The 23,570-nt window shown below is 41.1% G+C and overlaps 1 protein-coding gene across 2 annotated transcripts in view; it reads right to left on the bottom strand.

Annotated features, from left to right (window-relative positions):
* Positions 1-20,955, bottom strand: part of palm1a (paralemmin 1a) — a 36,715-nt gene extending 15,760 nt beyond the window's left edge. Inside the window, exons 1-3 of one of the 2 annotated variants that reach the window (XM_017477751.3) lie at positions 20,662-20,955; positions 4,513-4,558; positions 3,657-3,737 (exon numbers count right to left, since the gene is read on the bottom strand). In XM_017477751.3, coding sequence (XP_017333240.1) covers positions 3,657-3,737; positions 4,513-4,557 — 126 coding nt within the window. In that variant the 5' untranslated portion in view covers position 4,558; positions 20,662-20,955. The remainder of the gene's footprint in view (positions 1-3,656; positions 3,738-4,512; positions 4,559-20,661) is intronic. The other variant, XM_017477753.3, reaches the window with a different exon arrangement.
* Between the last annotated feature and the right edge of the window lie 2,615 nt (positions 20,956-23,570).

Here is a 23,570-nt window from a genome sequence, read left to right on the forward strand (position 1 = left end):
GTCACCACTGTGAGTCTGTTTCTCATTGATCGCGGACGTTCCGTTCATTTTTTTTCACCCCGCCCATATCCTTATCCCGAGCACGTTTCAAAACAAGGTTACGCCCGTGCTCGCCTGCCCCTTTTCTCTCCTCTTTAGTTTGCAAGGATCCACTACAAAGGCAAAAGCTTGCAGTCAATTAGGAAGCTAATGCATCCTCCTGCCATGACGAAGAGCCATTAAGACGTGCTGATGCCAGCTGAGCCCCTGGATTTCTGAACCCACAACCGATCCTCTGAGAGGGCCATGCTGGACACAGGGTGTGGCACTCGTTCTGCTCTTAGCTAAGCCTGTTGGCGGTAAATGATCCAAACCCCTGATCCGAGGTCAGCCAAGCCTGTGCTGATTTCATCCATCACGGTCAGAATGTACAAAACGGACACTCTGCAGCAGCTAAAGGCGGCACTGTGGGTCTGTTTCTCAGTTAATTAGCAGACATTCGAGCCACTGTTGCTTCAGAATCAGCTGACTAGTGAAAAAGCAGACAGGAAATGGCAATTCATTGGAGAATAATACAACAGACAGGCCTGATCTGACATTCACTGCTGGGCTTGCTTCCATCTCAGTTCCAGTAATCCTGAGATTGGCACGACTGAAAACTTCACCACTACTCTGCTTTTATTTATTTTATTTTTTTTCATTTGAAAGCGACGGACCTAGTAGTGTAATTCAGACTGCAAATCAATAACGTTCCACATGATACTGGCACAATAGGAAATCGTTTATAACGAGCGCAGCAGTAGTATTAAAGGCCAACTTGCGAGTTTAGAAACCAGGGGCCAGATTTTCGCAACAGTCATTTTCTAAACCGTTTGTGGCTGAAAACAATGTCCGAGCAAATACTAAAGCTGTCACATGAAGACAAAGGGAAGTACGGCACGTAGGATAGAATGCGTTGCCCAGTCAATCCGAGTTGTATTTTTTGGCCATACTTCAGCCCCTGGAGGCTTCTTGGCATAACATACAATGCATCACAGGCCACGGACATTCTTGCTTCTCCCAGCTGTTCCTGATCAAGCTTTTGTACAAGTCAGTCTACTTCCTTGCAGAGGTCCCATAAAACATTTAACATTGACTATTTTGATCGAATGATTCTGCAGGAATATTGCTTCGTAAGCCACACTTCGATGGATATTAGACAGCGCTCATTCAATACTCCCGTAAGAGCTGCTGGAAGACCGTGCGGCACGTACACGTCCACACACACACACACACACATATACGCGCACATCCTCCTCCACGCTGATACAGTGAGATCTAAAATAGAAGACAAAGGCCGCAATGCGCTCCTAACATGCATCCAGTCTGTAGCGATTGTTCTGAAAGAGGTCAAGTCAGATCATTTCTTCAGAAATAAAACTGAAAGCAAAAAACAGAAGGCAAGCAAATTCGTGTCCTAAGAGCAAAGCGCTTAGGGTGACTGTGGAAATCGCGCCGAAAGCGCCCGTAATGTACAACACTCTGAATGCAGGTGCACTCACTGTGGGACTGTACAGTGATGTACAGGATGTACTCATTTCACAGTGGAAGCCACGGAGCCAAAACAATACAGGGTTAGTCATGGTATTAGATGTGACGGCTTAAAATGTAATATCTACCAGTAGCTTGATAATGAATCTGTTAGGGTTGAGGAGTGCATTAGAGCACAAGGACTCATCGATGGTGTAATAAGAATGATGTGGGGCATGGGCGGATGTTTGTGGAGACCTGACCATCATACCCATACGTACTTGTTAAATTCCAGACTCTGGGAAGGCGTTCCTCTAGATTTTGGGGTGTGGCCGTGGGGATTTGTGTTCATTCAGCCACAAGAGCGTTAGAGAGATCAGGTACTGATGTCTCTGGGGCGCAGTCGGTGTTCCAGTTCGTCCCAAAGGTGTTCGGTGGGGTTGAGGTCGGGGATCTGTGCAGGACACACGAGTTTTTCTGCTCCAACCTTCTCAGACCATTGTCATGCTGGAACAGGTTTGAGCCCCTGGTTCCAGTGAAGGGAAACTGGGAAGCAGTTTGGGGAAGAACCACATATGGGTGTGATAGTCAGGTGTCCACAAACTTTTGGCCATGTAGTGTATTTCAAGTCGGTAATGCTCTACTGTCTTCATGCGTTACAGTAAAGAATGCTGTCCATTTGTTCATTGATTGGACAGTGAGTGTGACGGGATAAATATCACAATATACTGCACTTAGTATGCGAATATAGTCGTTAAAGTGCACCTATTATGGTTTTTCAGATATTCCCTTTCCTGTAGTGTGTTATAGAGCTGTTTGTGAATGTAAAAAAATCTGAAAATTTTCAAAAATCGAAGCGCACGGCAAACGGAGTCATCGACTCCTAAAAGAAGGAATCGATTCTGAACAGCTGAAACGAGTCGTTAGTGATTCCAGCTTTTACTTCCTGTACTAACCTACGTGGGTTTGTAACAAAAAGCCCCGCCTCTGGTCTTCATCGGCTGATCGCTGACAGCGGTAGAACGATCACAACAAACTGGGACGTCTGACCAATCAGAGCAGAGTACGCTCTCTGAAAGGAGGAGTTTAGAACGAATCATTTAGAACGGATCATTTAACGAGTCGTTTGTGACACTGGGGGAAACGGTAATGCTGCAGTTTAAATTATGAGCACGTTAAAGTGTTTTTTGACCTTGGAGGCATGTAAATCTATTGTATGAGACCTTTAAAACAGAATTAGGCACGTTTCAAAAACATAATAGGTGCGCTTTAATACAATGCTTTAAAGTAAAGTAAAGTGCCACTTTCAGAGATTCATTTTATTCAGTTAAAACATCACAGCAGCTCCTCTTTCAAAAAGCCCACTGCCCCACTGTTCAACGGGCATTTTTCTCTGTCTTTCTCCCTTTCTCTCTCTGGCTCTCTCATTGCATTTTGCTGACTGCGAATGCGAGCTCCATGGAAACTGCTAATGGAGAGCTTTTTGGATCTTATCTCTGGCCAGCGCTGCAAAAGTCCTCCTCTGCTGAAGTTGCTCTTTAAAGTTTGATCACTAACACTAAAAGGCATGGATGCGGATTAAAACTAGTTTCTTTTACTGAGTAGTTGCTCAGTAGAAATCAATTCTACCTTGTAACACGTAATAAGCCTGTGTACTGGTGTGTCATAAATCCGGGCATAAAATTAGGAGCGCGAAACACTCTGAGTCAGGTTAGAAAACTGTGTGCGATACAACTAAGACCTGTTTAACCAGAGGAAGCATTGCCCCCCCCCACACACACACACTCAACCAACACAGGATGTCCTATCAGCCCCCCTCAACCCCCCACCCCCCAAAAACAGATTTTTCTTCTTCCTGTCTCTGACAGATGAGTGTCCTTGGCCCGAGTTGAAACCTTCAGGACACTTCCACATAGAGACACCCAGAATCCCCAGAACAACCCCCGCCACCCCCATCCCTAATACTCTTTAGACTTGCCTTAGTGTAAACAGCAGGTCCAGTACTCATAAATGAGCAACACAGAGCAAAGTGAGTAATCTTCAGTGATTGGTGTATAGCACCTGAAATGTGACCTGACCGCCATTTTGGAAAAAAAGTTACGCAAGACTTGCGGTCTTAAAAAAAAAAAAAAAACAATTCCGGTCATATTCAATGCCAAAAGTCTTACCTTGAGGTGCTGCAGCTGTCTGCGGTCATCCTCCAGTTGCCTTTTTTTGTTTTCTATCTCTGTTTGTTTCTTTCTCTTCTCCTGAGAGGAAACAAAAACAGTTTCAGTGTAACTCTATCGCATTCGAGTGGCGCTCCAAACTTACTCATGTTTCCCAAAGTGCAGGACTGGTTTACTCGCAGTTACTATAAACTAAGCAAGAAAACTTGCATGCACTGCATACACACACTCGACCCTGCACACACACTCACACGGGTTCTAGGCTGCGTCTCTAACTAATGATCTCATTCCCCTTTACCCAGTCTCCGATTGGCCTTCTCTACACAGAATCATGCTCGTGCATTGTACCTTCCAAATAAAATTTTTAAAAAAAAGGTCTTAATTAAGTTTCACAGGAAGTTCAAAGCTTGAGGTATTTTTTACTTTGATACTCGTACGCTTGCGTTAATTAATCGCACCTGTATTTGGTTTAACCTATTAATAGTGTTCGGTGTATTTTAGTCCTTTCGGTTATTTCCGGTAGTGAGCGGAATCCGAGGAAGAAGGGGTGAAGGTGGGGATGGGGGCTGTATGGATTTGCATGCATGTCGATCACATAGACTATCCAAACTCCACCTCAGAGACTGAAACGTGCCTGTACACACGTTCCTTTCAGGATTAGTGCAATCCTTGACAACAACTAACGTAAATGGAGTGTTGCTCCAGAGTTGAACAAAGAGGACTTTCATTTCTAAATGAACGCATGGGGCGTTTTACGGGCATTTTTTTTTCGAGGTGTTATTTCTGCAAGAATTACGAATAAAGTCATGAGATCTGCAGCAGACAGAAGAACATGCAGAATAAGCATCTTACTTACTGCTATAGCCTGGAGCCTCTCCTGCTGTGACAACGCCTCAGACATCCTGAGAGAGAGGGGGGGGGGGAGAGAGAGAGAGATGAGAAAGATCTCGAAAGAGAACAATGCAGTAAGCACCGTCTCTCTCCCTGTCGTGTTTTCTCTGTCGTGTCCGGAGTTTCTGTACATTTTCAGCAAGAGTCCAAGAATGGCTATGCATTCAGTTCCTTCCTTTGTAATCCAGTTTCTTGAGTTCGCACAATAACATGCACACCCATAAACATGCATTATCACTCTTCCTCAGTGCTTCTGGTTGAAGAGTTATGGTGCCTCATTGATAACCATTCTGAATTTATATATGTACACATATATATATATATATATATATATATATATATATATATATATATATATATATATATATATATATATAATTACTGTATATATTCTATATATACATTTTACATATGTGTGTGTGTGTATATATATATATATATATATATATATATATATATATTCTATATATACATTTTACATATGTGTGTATATATATATATATATAATTACTGTATATATTCTATATATACATTTTACATATGTGTGTGTGTATATATATATATATATATATATATATATTCTATATATACATTTTACATATGTGTGTATATATATATATATATATATATAATTACTGTATATATTCTATATATACATTTTACATATGTGTGTGTGTATATATATATATATATATATATATATAATTACTGTAAATATTCTATATATACAATTTACATATGTGTGTGTGTGTGTGTATATATATATATATATATATATATATATATATAATTACTGTATATATTCTATATATACATTTTACATATGTGTGTGTGTATATATATATATATATGAATGTTATTGAAGCAGATAATATCTGTATACACTGTGTTACACTTTTTTAACACTTAATATCAGACCTCAGTGCAGAGACATAAACAGCAGAAAGAATACTGAGTTGTGGAGAACGTCAGCCAAGATGGTACGGTCCATCAGAGAAAGAAGAAAATGACAGAAGCAGACACGATGTAATATGACGGGCCCTTGTGAGAGTTCTACCATCGCATCTTCGGTTAAAGGAGTCGGCGAAAGGTTTCGGCTTGGGACGAGGCTGTAATATTTCTCACCGCATTTCAGTAATAATGAAGCAGGGTTAACCTGGTTAACCTCAAATAGCATCCATTTGTCTCATTTCTGGCTTCGTGTTTTTCGGAGATCCGCGAGGGAGGGAATATCTGAAATATAACGCCTGCGATGCATTTCGGCTATCCGAGTCGTTTCGAAATCCGTTTTCGAAGAAAGTCAAGGCAAGTGAATGTGTGTTTAAAGAAGATTTTGTTACTCAGTGTAGGGCCCTGAAGTCACACGTTCAAAAGACAAGTTTCCTTAACAATGGACATACGATTATCAGCTCTTCCAAAGGAAATCAGTTACAGTTCCTGAACCATTGTACATTTTGGAAGCGATAACACGTCTCTTTTGTAAAACATTACACGGGAAGGGAAAGTAGGACTTAAAATCCACTTTCCTTATCTCCCGAGAATAGGATATGACTTGTTTCTCAGGAACAGGACCAGCTGCATTTTCTTGGTCTTCATAATAATTTTCAAAAATGCAAGCGAGAGGAAAAAAATGAGGGGATTTTGATGGAAAGACAGCTTTTATAGCTACTATAAGCCAAGTCTCGTGGACATTCCACAATTTTAATGCAACTACCAATGGTTAAAAACTATGACCACTCCATCCATCCATCTTCTATACTGCTTTATCCTTTTCAGGGTCACGGGGGAACCTGGAGCCTATCCCAGGGAGCATGGGGCACAAGGCGGGGTACACCCTGGACAGGGCACAATCACATTCACACACCCACTCATACACTACGGACACTTTGGACACGCCAATCAGACTACCATGCATATCATTGGACTGGGGGAGGAAACCGGAGTACCCGGAGGAAACCCCCGCAGCACGGGGAGAACATGCAAACTCCACACACACAGGGCCACGGTGGGAATCGAACCCCCGACCCTGGAGGCGAATGTGCTAACCACTAAGCCACCATGCGCCCATTATGGCCACTCGTTCATTAATAAATAAAAAAAATTTATCAATGACAAATTGCTGTTGTATAAGAGGAAAAATCGCTTGGGGATGTGCTGTTAGAGGAAAATAATCAACTGGATAGGGGTAACTCTGCTGAAAAAAAAACCCAATAGAAACCATCACAGAAATCCAAATGGTTTCCACTACAAATACCATTACGAACCATCAGCTAAGCATTAAAACCATTACCATTATTGGTCCTTAATGGTATCCACTAGACATAACATGCCACCAATAGAAGTTATAGAAATTAAATAGAAATTACCAGTAGAGACCCACAGGGACCATTACTGTTTCCATTAAAACCAATACAATTCCCATTTAAACCATTACAAATCCTATGAGGGTTTCTATTTATTTATTTATTTGTTTATTTATTTATTTATTTATTTTCTCATCAGGGTGGTAACTCATATCACAGCACGTCCCGTCTTACTGGATTCTTTCTCATAAACCCGATTTAGCAGAAACCGAGAGATTAACATAAGTACACATTTATAAAAATAAATAAATAAATAAATAAACCCTATAGAGGTTTTCAGTTTGGTCCCCCGAAGAACCCTTTAGAACGCTAGAAACATTAATCCTCCAAAGAATCCTTAAGGAAACCATTTTGTTTTCCCCTAAAAGTGCACTTCAGTGTGCAGAGCTGTTCTGTGGACAAATGGGGAAAGTGTAATGTCTCATTCGACGCTACATTTCTGAGACGTTTCCCCTTTATGGCTTCTTTGACTCCACGTAGCTCATATCCTTATATATTAGGATGTGTCATTTAAGAGCACTAAAATGACACATGACTGTTTAGAAGAAGTTATAACAATGGTTCAGCTTGGATGAGAGTCAGACCGTTGTTCCTCTGATTAAAAAAAAACAACAACAACAACAAAACCCGAATAAAATCTCAAGCAGACAGGTCTTAACTATTCTAGCAGCCAATAAACGAAAGGCTCAGGATATTTATTTTGGTCTCATTATTTATTTCACACCCTGCCAGTGCGCAACAACACCGACCCTCACCATCTTTTCATCTCTTTAAATTGGTACCATACATTTCCTAAAAATGTCACTCAGATGGACACACCAATGGCACTGTTGGAGCGTTTGAAAGATGAGGAGAATGGAGATCTCATGAGGGTCATGAGGGAGTAGAGGAATGCGCCGATGCCCCAGCCTACGACACCCTGCAGTCTGACATGTGTTTCACATCATAACCTCCCCCCTCCCTCCCCTCATACACACTCCCTCAATCCCTTAACATATAACACACACCACTTGTATAAACAGCAGAAAGAAGTGAATGAGCTTGGAGAGGATTGAGGCATCACAATGCTATTCTCGGTATGTTGCGAGCATGTCCTCCTTTTTAAAAGCAGGAAGGAAGAATTCTGAATATCTCTTTCAACACCAGGAAGCTCAGCTCCCAGCAATCAAATGGCCCCTGATTCATGTTTAATAAGGTGTTAACTAGCAGCATTATGCTAAGCCGGGCTCATGTTCGTAGATCCTGGCGCATAATATAAGCTTGTGCACGCTCAGCACCTTTCACTCCCTGCTCCAGCCAGCATGACGTGACAGCATGCAGCACAAAACACCGCGCCTAAATAACACACTCGGCTACTAGAGCTAAAAGCGTGCTCCTATACGAATGTAACACTCCCGAGGTCTGGGGCATACAGGAAAAATGGTGTGTCTCAATTTCTGCACGGATACATTCAGGGTTAGTGGGTCAAAGTTATCGTGTGAGTATTACATAACGTCGCTCATGGGTGTACTCGGCATCAAGAGATAAACAGCTGCACGTTCAGGGTCATTCAGCGACGTGAAGATCATATGTCTGTCAGCAAACAAATGCAAATTCCTCTACTTTTCACATGCTTATTAGCTAGAGCTAGCAAAAGCAATGTTTTGACTGGTAATCTGGTCATTCCGTCGTCGCAAGACAAAGAGGTTTTCATATGTTTGCTGAAATATCTCTGTATTTGTACATGGACGACTTACTAAGACATTAAGGATGTCGCTAAATACGAATATATTATTCAGAACGAACAGATAAGATAATAGAACTATATCTAAATGGATACAAATACAGACACAAAGAAGAGGCGCACTATTTGTTTCTGGGTTTTTTTTTTGTTGTTTTTGCTGTTTGTTTTAGAAAGGTTCACAGGACATCTTCTTGAGACTGGAGGTGTGCATTAGAACTGGCATCCTGGCCGACGCAACAACGAGTTACACGCGCGGGACGTTTTGTTTTCACGCGGGTGCGGGCGAGTGATCGGATATGAAGCTCGCAGGACAGAGAAAGACTACGCGCGTTAACATGATCACGCGGCGCTGCGAGATGCATTTACAACATCCCTTAGTACCTGGTCAGGGTTGCATTGGTTTAAGGAATTGTGAGGTTGAGGAATTGTCAGCCCCGCCCACTTTGGATTGAACACCGAATATAGATGCAGACATTTGGAGATATTTGGATCACCTCTCACGCTCTCCATTCCGCACATTTGCAATCAGTACACCATGTACGAGTTATGAGTCTCGTTGAGTCTTATGAAGAGCGACAGTGTGTTCCGCAGAAGACCTCCGCCTCCTGATGCCAAAATCACCTGTCTTTTAGGAACATAGATTATCTCTAAATAACTCCCAATTCAAACATCAAACATTTGATCGTTATCCCCACCCCACCCCCCTCCAGCTGCCCAAACAATGCCGGTGAGTTTCAGATAGACTTATCATCCTTTCATTACTAAGTTCATATCTATAAAACTATTCTCATGGGTAATAAAGGTCTCACTGGCTCACAAAAGAGTAATGGACCTCCATAACACTTTTGCACTCACTAAAGCCTGACAGATCATGAAATTCTCATAACTCGTCAAATTCTCTACACCTTAAGTTGCTACTTAAAAACAAACAAACAAACAACAAAACCCCACCCTTATTGTGTTGGCGCTTCTCAATGCACTGGAATGCTGGGGACATGGTTTTCTGAGCCACTTTCCAATGTCTTTGGAAAGCAGGAAAAGAGATTTGGACTGAAGGGAACAACTTTTGGTGACCAAGTCTCGCAGAAGTTAGAAAATTCCCCCAATATCAATGACGGCAGCTTTAAATCTACATATGGGACTAGTTATGAATTCGTCAGCAGTTCTTCAATATATGGATGATGTATTCATATGGAGCTAAATGAACAAACTATTATGAGCGTTTGGGAAGATGGTGGTATTCTCTTATAACACACTTTTAATAAATCACACTTTTATTATTAGGAGGCTATTTCAATGGGACCAGCTTATTTTTTTTTAATGTTTGGGCATATAAGTCTACTGGGATATATAATACCATACTGCTCATAGCATAAGCTCAATATTCACCGGACATGAAGACCTCCTGCAGTGGAACTGGCTAATCCATTTGTGGATTTGTGGAAGGTTGACCACCTTCGAAGGGCCAGACAATTGAATGATCACAGAAGCTTTGTGGTAGATCTATCCATCGAACAAACAACGTATATGTATGGACTTCGTTGGAAATAATTCCAACGAAGTCCATTGGAATTATTTCCAATGGACTTCAATGTAAATTCTTGAAACATTTCGAAACACATTTTTGTCATCACATCTTACACCAATTAACTGACTATTATAGCTCTGTTTTGTCCCTGTCAAAAGCAGGAAATGCAGGAATGCAAGGTATTTCTCTCCTCTGTAGAAATGACTAAAAAGCAACTGAGCTAAAACAGATGTTTTTTTTACACTGCATCGAGAATTACTTGTGCTGGCCAGCCAATCTAAGCGTATCCTTCTTGTTTCCTCTCTGCTTTTCTTTTCTTTTCTTTTTTTTTTTGGAGCAGATTTCACTGAGACGACTCGTCTGAGGGAAGATGACTAACAGCGCTGGGTAACAAAGTCCTGCTTTAAAAATCCCACGATTTCTGGCGCGATTTCTAATTAAGAAGTCGTGCCAAATATCAATCTCAAGGACTAACTGGTAATCTGACGTGATTGCTTTCAGATGTGTGAGCACGTCCTGCGTCTTGTCTCTGTTAACCACTGGATGTAAAGGTCAAGATATAGGCTTCTGAGTTCAATCACAGCAAAGGCTGTAAGTTAATGTGAGTGGTGTGTTTTTTTCCCCTTTATGTTTTACAAGAACTGTTGTAGCTCTTAAAACAGCCCCGTTAACAGCAACAAAGTGCAACGGCATGAAGCACCACACATCTAAATTCCCTATTGCGTGCTGGATTTAAAATGTGGCTTCATGTGTATCCACTATATTTAAAGAAAAGAAGAAAAAAAAAGGTCTGTCCATAAGAACAGTACTCTTCTCAAACAGCAGTGGTGTTCACCGGCCCTGTATTACAGCAATCTGTATTAGAGGGCCAGTATTAAGCACTATTTGCTGATTTCCATGCTTAAAGATCTTTATTCAAGTCACAAATGAATCACTACTATTACAGGTGTTGATAAGCTGTAAAATCACCAAACTCTGCTGGACTCCAGAGCCGCAGAATCTGCATTAAGTAATTTAAAAATATACTTGTAATGTAATATTATGTTGGCTGAAATATTAATCTGAAGTCAGATATGTCGTGCCAATTTTGGCAAGTTCACTACCATCCATGCCTGTGTTGTAAAGCCAGAAAAAAAGCCCAAAATCAAAAGTGACATTAGAAGACTTGGTTGTAAATGGAAGCCATTACAAAACCCTATGTGGCTTTATCCTATGTAGCATCATCAATGGTAACGCCAAAATAAAAAAAGTCTAGAGATTCTAGAAGTCTTTTATTTTAACCAAATAGGACCAATATTTCATTTGTTTGCTATTTAGATAGAATTTGATGCTAATGTTACTTAGCTAACTAGCTAGAGCTAGCCAGCTAGTGTACTTGCCTGTTTGTCAGATTATTCTGCCACTTAGCACAACAGCTAACATAATTTTGCATCAGCTATGAGGCTGACCAAAATGTAGACGATATAGCCTTTTGTTTGTTTTTATAACAGTTCTAAAATGAGCTGTATGGCTATATAACTGAGTCTAAGACCACCAGAACTAGTACTGGGTGGAGGATCCAAGATTTGACAAGGAAGGCAGCCTGAATACCAGCCTCTAGTGCATTCAATGCAGCTGCTGTGCTGCACTCCAGCATGACACGCTGATCTTTAGTCTGCCTTGACGTCAAGCTATCAGCATCATCTGCCAAAACGGGCCTCAAGTTCAGAGCATGAGATGCAGCCACTGAAAGCACATCAGAGTCTTGTCTTTGCATGCCAGGCAGCTATACTATGCTCTCTTAAGCTCTGTACTTCAATGTGCTGTTGCATTTCTGTTAACAGGTCTTTCATATGGCCCACGCCTGCTGCCAGCTCGTGTAATCTGTGTTCCAACACCGTAAATACACTCTCTCCTCCTCCATGGCACTGCTCAATGGACTCTTCTGCCCACTTTTGTTCCTTCCGCAGCAACACGGCAAAGCAGTTTACCTTTTTTCTTCCTGGCAAGCTGTGCAGTCATATCTGCTGTTCGCTTCACTCCTGTCTTGATGCCAGAAGAAGGTGATGAATAGACTGCAATATTTTTTTTTAAAGCCTTAAGGCCTTAATTCACACCGGAGGTGGTTTGGAATTTTCTTTCTTTCTTTTTTTTCTTCCCTTTTGGAGACACATGCGACAGTAATGCTTCCATTTTAACCACCGCTGAAAATGTAAGACCACCCACTAGTGTTTTACACAACATCGGTATTTGGGTGAATCTGGTGCATTTATTGCACTGAACTAAAGGGAATACGTGGTCAGTCGGATTTAAGGGAAAATGCTACGTATAATCGACCTAAAAATAATATTTCACATCAAAACATGATTTCATCGCTTCTACTAAATTATCATTTGAGCAAGCGACTGTTTTAAATTATGTAGAGTTAGTGCGATCAAGTCACGTAGAATGAACGTGATCTGTGAGGATGTTGGCGCAGAGAGGAAGAAATGACTATAGTAATAAACGTGTGGCCCAATAGCACGGTGGGTAATGTTGCTGCCTCCCGATGGCATGGGCCTCGGTTTAATCCTGAGCTTTGATGAGTGCTTAATTTAAAGTGCTTAGTGTTTAATTTTATTCCACTTCTTTCAATATACACGATCAAAGCATGTTGGCTGCACGAAAACTGCGATAATGTGACTCAATTCGTTCGTTTTTTTTTTTTCTCTCATCATTTTCTGTTCAACTTTTAAACACCGCTACATTCTTTTCACTTGTGAAAAGTGAAATTGATTGAAACAGGCTATGCTTGTGCAAACTATACTTCCATAGAAAAGTATACGAATGGTAGCAGTACATGAATGTACATGAGAAGAGACATTCACACTGTTTTATCACAGTTCCACTGTCCCATGTCACGTTTTTATTGAGCGGTGTTGTAATCACAGCTGGCCAACTCTGGGCTGTCCTCGTTCCCCAGGTTTCATCGACACAGTTGTACATTTGGCCATTAGAGTTCTAAAAATAAAACGAGCGGTCGTGCCTGTAGTTCATGTGAACCATGTGAGGTGTGAATTGACTGGACAGAGACTGCATGCCGCTCCTGACACTCGCATGACTCATTGACTGCGTTTACATGGACAGCAATTGACCTTATTCTGAATAAGGCAATATTCTGATTAAGGCGTTTACATGAGTCGCTTTTAGAATATTCCTTTCATCTACCAGTTTTACGTGTTATATAACATAGATGGATTAACGTCACGTCATTACGTCACCGCGCCACGCCGTCCGACGTCCCTCCGGAATTTCACGTATCGACATACAGTTGGTCTTCGTTATGGCACAGTATACAGTTTTGGGTGTTTCATTTTTAATTTTACGAAAGCTTCAAGTGCGGTTAATTATTTGTCGTGCTGTACGTGCTAATACACGACTGCTTGAAGCCATGGGCTGCGTCCCAAACCGCGTACTTACCTACTGTATAGTATATAGAGATACATGTATTTCTCCTACTATATAGCAGGTGAGTATGCGGTTTGGGACGCAGCCGTGCTCTCTTGTTTACCGTTAAACGGTCGAGCGCTGCCGTGTGCGTACGTGCCCTGTCGCACAATGCGGTGAAAACTCCCACACGACGTTAACAGTGTGATTAAGGTGTGTACATGTCTGTAACGCGACTAAAACAGGAGTACTCCACACGTCTTAATACGATCTGTGTTTACTCCGAGTATGACTTTAGTCGGATTAAGGTCGTCGATAATCTCCGTTTACATGCTAGTCTCTTAATCAGAGTATCGTCTTAATCGGGTTAATATCACTGACTGTGAATTTGCTGCTAAATAGATCCCATCTTCAATCGATTACTAGTTTGGTACTGCGTATTGAATGTGTGTGTAGTAAATAACATTTCAATTCATGCTGTTTGTTCATGTAGTGTATTAGCTCGCTTCGGTAGAATCATTCAGCGACCGAAGGTTTACGGTGAAATTTAAACTGCACGTTATTTTTCATTGTGAAAGATAGTAAAAAATATATTACAGCGACATGGTGGTGCATCACAAGTTCGATCCTAAGCCCTTGCTGTGTGTGAAGAGTTTCTCCGTATGTTCTCCCTGAGTGTGTTTGGGTTGCTCCGGGTTCTCTTCCACCTCCCAAAACATGCGTTGGTAGATTGGATTGTATGTGTGTGTGTGTGTGTGTGTGTGTGTGTGTGTGTGTGTGTGTGTAATCCTGCGTAATCCTGCCTTACGCCGAGTGTATTGTTTTTTTGATCAATGCCTATCAGACCATACGACACTATACGGCCAAAAGTATGTGGACACCTGACCATCACACTCGTATGTCTTTCCCGTGAGTCCCTTTCTAAAACCATGGGCATTAATATGGAGTTGGTCCCCGCTTTGCTGCGATAACAGCCTCCGCTCTTCAGCGAAGGCTTCTTACAAGATTTTGGGAGAAGGCCTGGAGAGTTGTTGGTGTTCAGTGGGGTTGAGGTCAGGGCTCTGCGCAGGTCATTTGAGTTCTTCTACACCAGCCTTGGCAAACCATGTCTTCATGGACCTCGCTTTTTTGCACAGGAGCATTGTCTCGCTGGAACAGTTTTGGGTTTGCCCCTTAGCGCCAGTGAATGGAAATCTTAACGTTACCACTGTCCATACACAGATATTCGAGACAATCGTGTGCTTCTAAATTTGTTTGGGGAAGAACCTGATATAAATGTGATGGTCAGCTGTCCACATACTTTTTTAACGTGGTTATGGTAAAACATAACATTTGCCGTCGTTGGTGTTTTAAAAATCGTGTCTTTTAAAATCCATGTATCCCTTTTAAACTTCGAGCACCTGCCCCTGATATAAACTGTGCTCACACTAACTATGACACAAGATTGGACAGTTAAGTTAACATGGGAAAATGAATCATAGCATTAATAGGTCAGCCAAGGTCAGCCATTATGTTCATGGTTTCATTAGATTGCTTCACTGCAAGTTCAGCAGTATTTGGGTGAAGCAGGTGCATTTACTGGGTATCTAATGAAACTGCTCAGTTAGCTCATTATAATTCTAGCATCATTTCAGAAGTGTGTATTCTCTCCTTCTGTTTATATCTCTGTAGTACCTAGTCTTACACTATCATTCAATGTTACAGTCTTCACTCTAATGATTTGCGAAATTAAGAACCGTAACTGAATAAAGACTACGCCAAATGTCACCACTGCCTACCAACTGGATTGAAGTGTTTTCTTCGGAATGCTAGAAGGAGCCAAAGGCCATATCACATGAGCTGCATCGTGGATCATTAATAATCAGTATATTATCATGTGTCATGTGACTCCATGCACGCATGTGTCATAAGGGTTTCAGTGATACTTGTCTATTCATGTGCAACAACAGAACCTTAAAGAGTTCATATGATGCTTTTGAATCTTTCCCGTGTCCTTCAGGGTGTATCGTATCTGTTTGTGCGTGTGTAAGATCTGCAAAGTTACAAAGCTCGTAGTCTCCCACAAAGGGATATATTTATTCTATCTAACCGAGAACACCGCTCCAGACCCGCCGACAAACGCCTCCAGTTACCCAGATGTTACTTCCGCAAACATCTACGTCACGGTTTAAAATATAATCATGATGCCGCCGTAATTTTAACGGTTTTAATTCATTAAGGAAAATATTGAACTGTATTTTATGTTGTCACTTCAGGACATAAAGTTAACCAATTAAGCCGTTATAACATCATATATGAAAGGTTACAAAATAAAAACGTACCGCTGTGAAGCGGTTCTGCTCGAGTCGTGCTCGCAAAGTCGGTTCCGATCGATCCGCTCGATCATCCGCGGTTTCAGAATCTGACTCGGGCTCGAACCGATACGGTTAAACCGACGACGTTATTAACTGTGTTTATAATTGCTTTAGAAGCCCTGGAAGTTGAAGCTCATGATTAAGGTAAGGGAAATGTAACGCCCGACACACACTTGTTGTTTTTGGCCAATCACAACGCAGTGGGTCAGCTGGCCAATCAGAGCACTCCGGGCTTTTTGGAAGGCGGGGCTTTGGAGAAACCGGAACTCAATCAGAGCGTTTCAGACAGACTGGGAATAGAGGTAGTGCAATAATGTACCGTATGTGAAAAAGAATGCGTTTTTTTGAACATTAAAGCATGTTAACGTATTCGATTCCACCCAATAAACAAAATAATGAACTTTTAAAATCATCATATGACCCCTTTAAGAAAATCACACATGGTCATTAAAGTTGCACTGTTTCTAAGATTTACTAATAACGTCACGTCCAGCATTACTGAGTTGTTCTCACTGCAAAGGCAATAACAAACTACCCCTGGGGCATCAGCTAAAGGACACCCCACCCACTGATTTATACCCCTGTTAAAGGCTGTGAAAGCCCTTAGGCTCCACACTACAAAGTGACCCTCTGTCCAGGCGCACAGAATGAAGCAAAGGCCTAACACAGTCATATGTTTCCCCCTCCGATTGAGAAACTAGACCATGAAAACCCATGCTGTCTCCGTGAGAGGTGAACCATGGCTGCCCGTGAGAGACGTGAAACCGTAGCGAGTAAAAGCTTTATGTACAATTAGCTCCAAAGCGCTCTTATCATTTTAACCAGCATTAAAATCTATAGCTTACATACCGAAGCTACTGAAATATAAAATATCCGTCAGTGGAATGAGTCTTTTGTGCAGTAATGTTTTTCAAGGTTGTAGCATTTTTCTCAGTTATTCTGTTTTGTGGCCTCATTTAAATTTTTCAACTCACGGTAACCTACATACACTCACCGTCCACTTTATTAGGAACAACTGTACAACTGCGTATTCACGCAACTATCATTCATGCAATTGTCGACTCACCAAAACTGGGCAGACAGACAGACAGACAGGTAGATAGATACAGTAGATAGATAGACAGACAGACAGACAGACAGATAGATAGATACATACATACATACAGTAGACAGACAGACAGACAGACAGACAGATAGATAGACAGATAGATAGATAGATAGATAGATAGATAGATAGATAGATAGCCAGCCAGACAGACAGACAGACAGACAGACAGATAGATAGATACAGTAGACAGACAGACAGATAGATAGATAGATAGATAGATAGATAGATAGATAGATAGATAGATAGATACAGTAGACAGACAGACAAACAGACAGACAGACAGACAGACAGATCGCCAGACAGACAGACAGACAGATATATAGACAGACAGACAGACAGATAGATAGATAGATAGATAGATAGATAGACAGATAGACAGACAGACAGACAGACAGACAGACAGATAGATAGATAGACAGACAGACAGACAGATCGCCAGACAGACAGACAGACAGATAGATAGATAGAAAGAAAGAAAGATAGATAGATAGATAGACAGACAGACAGACAGACAGACAGACAGACAGATCGCCAGACAGACAGACAGATAGACAGACAGATAGATAGATAGATAGATAGATAGATAGATAGATAGATAGATAGATAGATAGATGGATAGATTATAGATAGACTATGCAAGATGTTAAAGTGGATAAGTGGATCTCTTCTGTGGTAGTGTAACAGTTAAAAGTGATAAGAATGTATATCCTCCGGAGATAAGTATCTCACTTCAATCATTTAAAAAGTTACAGTAAAATCAGTTACATGTTTAAACAGCATTTTATTTCATTGTACTGTTTTTCCCCCAATAGCAGTGCTGAAAGCTACTTTCAGAGTGCCCGTATTTCATTTTTAACATGTAACCGGGTCATCGTGAGTGTTTGCTAAGCACAAATATTCCTGTGTAAAGAGCATGCTGAACTTGACATCTTTTTGTGCTGCTTTTCAGTTAAGTGCCCTTTCAAAGGGATTTGTCACAAAACTGCCCACTGAAGTGGAAGAATGCTGTTAGTTTCTATGGAGACCTCACCCACGAACTGTCCAAAAAAACCAGTCACACAGCATGAGCAGGGGAACACAACATTACCATAAGCAAGACAACCGCAATCAAAACGAGAAAGAAAACTGCTAGAGTTTAAAGCGTCAAATCATTAGCTCATACCGTTAAAAAGAGTGACTCCGAGGGGGGGGGGGGGGGGGGGGGGGAAACAATACAAATACACAAATTTCTATTTACAATCAGATTGGAAATGTGTGCTCACACTGTGGTGCTACGAGGCTAACATATCAGAAGGAATAGGAGCATAAGAGCATATTAGCATATTGCGATCAGCAGTCCGAAAACATCACAGACTTGCTTCAAGCTGTTGTTAAAGAAACTCAAATAGACGTATGTGTGTCTTCGGACGCCATGGTCTATTAAAAGGGGGATTTGGCATGCAGCCTGCCCAGTAGTTTGCAGTTTGTTGGTCATTAGCTTCCATTATTACTCCTAAGAGCCACATACTGCCACTCCAGGGTCTTGGCTGTTCAATTATATGTAAGGTAAGTAGAAAACGATTGCAAGTTTGATGTTCTCCTGAACGTTTTCTTTCAGAACTGCAGCAAACACAGGACCTAACCGAGACGTCTTGCAGCTAATCATATTGTCATACATCATATTGTGGGGTTTTTTATTTTTTCTCTCTAATCGTTTCAGACAAAAATGCTCGATTTTGCTGCGGCGCTTTTTTTTCTTTCCAAAAAGAGTTTTTTGTGCTTTTTTTTTTTTTTTTTTTTTGCACGGAATTGTTCCGCGCGGTCTTAAACAGTGATGTTTGTTTGGTAAATGAGACCTTTGAGCTGTACTCATGTTCGGCGCGAGGGCGTCGGCCGAACGTGCGTTGCGATGAAATGTCGCAAAAAATCGCAAGCTCCTGCGAAATATTGCGTTCATTCCTGCGATCGCTGAAACCCTGGAGGGACTGTTTGTGTGGTCGTAAGTCATAAGTATTCCTGCGTAGAAGAGACCGAGAGGCGTTCGACCCGAGGATAAACTACACGCGAAGTACTGTCTTGAAGTTTCAAAGAAAAATCGATGAGGATCAGACCAAGTTATCTTTAACAGCACTTAGGCTTAGTGAATTACAGAACGCTATCAACCACTCATGTGGCCTAATTGACTTATATACGATTTATGAGCAACGTATTAGTCGGGTTTTTCAAAACCGCACAGATCTTCAGAAGGGACCGTTCTCTCCCAAGGGGAATACTGTATGTGGCTCTACAGCAAGATTCCCCCAGGGTGACCGTGTGGAAGGGGTAAGGGCTCGGTTATTCAAATAGACATGGTCCCTTGGTGAGATTGCACAAGCATGAACACTAATGTAGTCGATGAGAGGCTGTGGGAGTGTCTGTGTAAAAGGCCAAGCACTTCAACCCCTTCACCCTGAACCAGTTGCTTCAGGAATCTCAGCAAAAACAGCCCTGCCCATATCAGATAGCGCATGCCTCCCTATTAGCAATGGGAACACTCAAGGTTCTGTCTGATATCCCTGCTACTTATTCAGAGTGACACAGTTATTCGGCCAACGGCAGACCACACAGATCATGTGCAGGTTGTGAAATCTCACTTCTCTAAATGGAATATTCACCGTGGAAGAGACTGAAGAGCAAAACACTCCATTAAACTGTAAGAATTCGCCCACTGCGAGTCTCCGTAACACTTTATCCATCCAGCAAACAAGACAGAATTGTCCTATCCCAATAAAAATGTCTAGAAATAGTCCAATCTGCATGTGAACAGTCAAGCACACAGTATAGAGACCACACTCATGGGGCCATGGATGCATTTTCAGAACATTAAGACAGACAGCCATGATAAAGGTGACAATAATAATGATGATGATGATGATGAAGGGACATCATGAAACCTGTTCATTCGCCAGCATGCTCGTTAATGTCAAAGACGTGTGCATGTGTGGATTGCATGCAGTAAGACTCCTGCACCGTTATTCCGGGATACACACTAATGCACCACCAAAATAACACCAGTACTGTGGTACAAAAAATAATAATAATAATAATACTAATAATACCGCATTAGGTCAGTATGTCCTGTAGGCCATGCACAACATCTAGGAGAATGAAAGGCATGCATGCATGCATTTTGATCCAGAAGTCAAATATATGACATCTCATAGAAGAAAAAACTCTTTTTTTTTTTTTTTTTTTAAAATGATGATTATTATTATATTGATTTATGATGAGGTTGTGTAGCTGCGTGTAATGCGTGCGCACATCTGCACGATCGCATCTGGTCGCCATTATTTATTTATTTATTTTCAGTCTGCACATTCCTGGCCACTGACACTTTAAGGATGAAAATGAAGCTCCAAATAAAACAAAACACGAACAACCTTTCCACATTCATTCATATCAAATAAAGCGCAGTGCACGCGCGCGAGCCGCCACAGCTGGAACGCATCACGGATGAGAGGATAAAGCGCTATCTGCAGGTGTGGCATCGGGAAGGAAACTCGTTCAAAGGGCCAACACAGGATATGCACAATAATCATTAAAATAATAATAATAATAATAATAATAATAATAATAATAATAATAATAATAATAATAAAAATTATAAAGACTCACGCTAGAGTGTGAGAAATCGTCCCCCAGGTCCTGTCCGCGTGTAACTGTGGCTTTTACTGATGCGGTTTCTTCTGTTTCTTTTATGAAATGCGCTACGACATCAATTCAGTTCTCGGTCTCCTCTCCGTCTTCCCAGTATCTGCTGCCCTGACACAGCACCCTGATCAGATCCTTTCAATCTGGACAGAACAGAGCCGAAATGAGATGATTCCGTGTCGAGCACTCCTCATTGCCTAATCCAGTTGGTCCTGTCCCCTTTTGTCGGGGTGTGAGGACTTCAGGGTGGATGGATATTTCAGGCTATTTTCATCCGCCCAGGTGATGAAAAGAGAGGTACATCTTTACCGCCCTCTCGTGGATGGGGAATGGGTTTCGGAGGAGCCTTAGACACATTTATTCTGATTCCGTTTCAAAACACCGAGTATTCTGCAGGTTTAGAAAGCATGATCCAGCTATACACGATCGAGCTATATATAATCCAATCATACTGTACATAAACCAACTATACACATAATACATAAACCAGCTATACATAACCCCGCTATACACATAACCCCACTATACATAACCCAGCTATACACATAACCCCACTATACATAACCCCACTATACATAAACCAGCTATACACATAACCCCACTATACATAAACCAGCTATACACATAACCCCACTATACATAAACCAGCTATACACATAACCCCACTATACATAAACCAGCTATACATAGACCAGCTATACATAAACCAGCTATACATAAACCAGCTATACATAGACCAGCTATACCTAACCCCGCTATACCTAGACCAGCTATACATAAACCAGCTATACATAGACCAGCTATACATAGACCAGCTATACATAAACCAGCTGTACCTAGACCAGCTATACATAGACCAGCTATACATAGACCAGCTATACATAAACCAGCTATACATAAACCAGCTATACCTAGACCAGCTATACATAGACCAGCTATACATAGACCAGCTATACATAGACCAGCTATACATAAACCAGCTATACATAAACCAGCTATACATAGACCAGCTATACATAGACCAGCTATACATAAACCAGCTATACCTAGACCAGCTATACATAGACCAGCTATACATAGACCAGCTATACATAAACCAGCTATACCTAGACCAGCTATACACATAAACCAGCTATACATAAACCAGCTATACATAGACCAGCTATACATAGACTAGCTATACATAAACCAGCTATACATAGACCAGCTATACATAGACCAGCTATACATAGACCAGCTATACACATAAACCAGCTATACATAAACCAGCTATACATAGACCAGCTATACATAGACCAGCTATACCTAGACCAGCTATACACATAAACCAGCTATACATAGACCAGCTATACATAGACTAGCTATACATAGACCAGCTATACATAGACCAGCTATACATAGACCAGCTATACCTAGACCAGCTATACACATAAACCAGCTATACATAAACCAGCTATACATAGACCAGCTATACATAGACTAGCTATACATAAACCAGCTATACATAGACCAGCTATACATAGACCAGCTATACATAGACCAGCTATACATAAACCAGCTATACATAGACCAGCTATACATAGACCAGCTATACCTAGACCAGCTATACATAGACCAGCTATACATAGACCAGCTATACATAGACCAGCTATACATAGACCAGCTATACATAACCCAGCTATACATAGACCAGCTATACATAGACCAGCTATACATAGACCAGCTATACATAGACCAGCTATACATAATCCAGCTATACATAAACCAGCTATACATAGACCAGCTATACATAGACCAGCTATACATAGACCAGCTATACATAAACCAGCTATACATAGACCAGCTATACATAGACCAGCTATACATAGACCAGTTATACATAATCCAGCTATACATAGACCAGCTATACATAGACCAGCTATACATAGACCAGCTATACATAGACCAGCTATACACATAACCCCACTATACATAAACCAGCTATACATAAACCAGCTATACATAAACCAGCTATACACATAACCCCACTATACATAAACCAGCTATACATAGACCAGCTATACATAGACCAGCTATACATAAACCAGCTATACACATAACCCCACTATACATAAACCAGCTATACATAACCCCCACGATACATAACCCAGCTATACATAAACCAGCTATACATAACCCCGCTAAACATAAACCAGCTATACATAACCCCGCTATACATAAACCAGCTATACATAACCCCGCTATACATAAACCAGCTATACATAACCCCGCTATACATAGACCAGCTATACATAGACCAGCTATACATAGACCAGCTATACATAAACCAGCTATACATAGACCAGCTATACATAAACCAGCTATACATAACCCCGCTATACATAGACCAGCTATACATAAACCAGCTATACATAAACCAGCTATACATAAACCAGCTATACATAAAACAGCTATACATAGACCAGCTATACATAGACCAGCTATACATAGACCAGCTATACATAGACCAGCTATACATAAACCAGCTATACCTAGACCAGCTATACACATAGACCAGCTATACATAGACCAGCTATACATAGACCAGCTATACCTAGACCAGTTATACATAGACCAGCTATACATAGACCAGCTATACCTAGACCAGCTATACACATAAACCAGCTATACATAAACCAGCTATACATAGACCAGCTATACATAGACCAGCTATACCTAGACCAGTTATACATAGACCAGCTATACATAGACCAGCTATACATAAACCAGCTATACATAAACCAGCTATACATAGACCAGCTATACATAGACCAGCTATACCTAGACCAGCTATACATAGACCAGCTATACATAGACCAGCTATACATAACCCA

Source organism: Ictalurus punctatus, chromosome 10 (genome assembly GCF_001660625.3).
Source record: "Ictalurus punctatus breed USDA103 chromosome 10, Coco_2.0, whole genome shotgun sequence".
In the NCBI taxonomy this organism is placed as follows: Eukaryota; Metazoa; Chordata; class Actinopteri; order Siluriformes; family Ictaluridae; genus Ictalurus; species Ictalurus punctatus.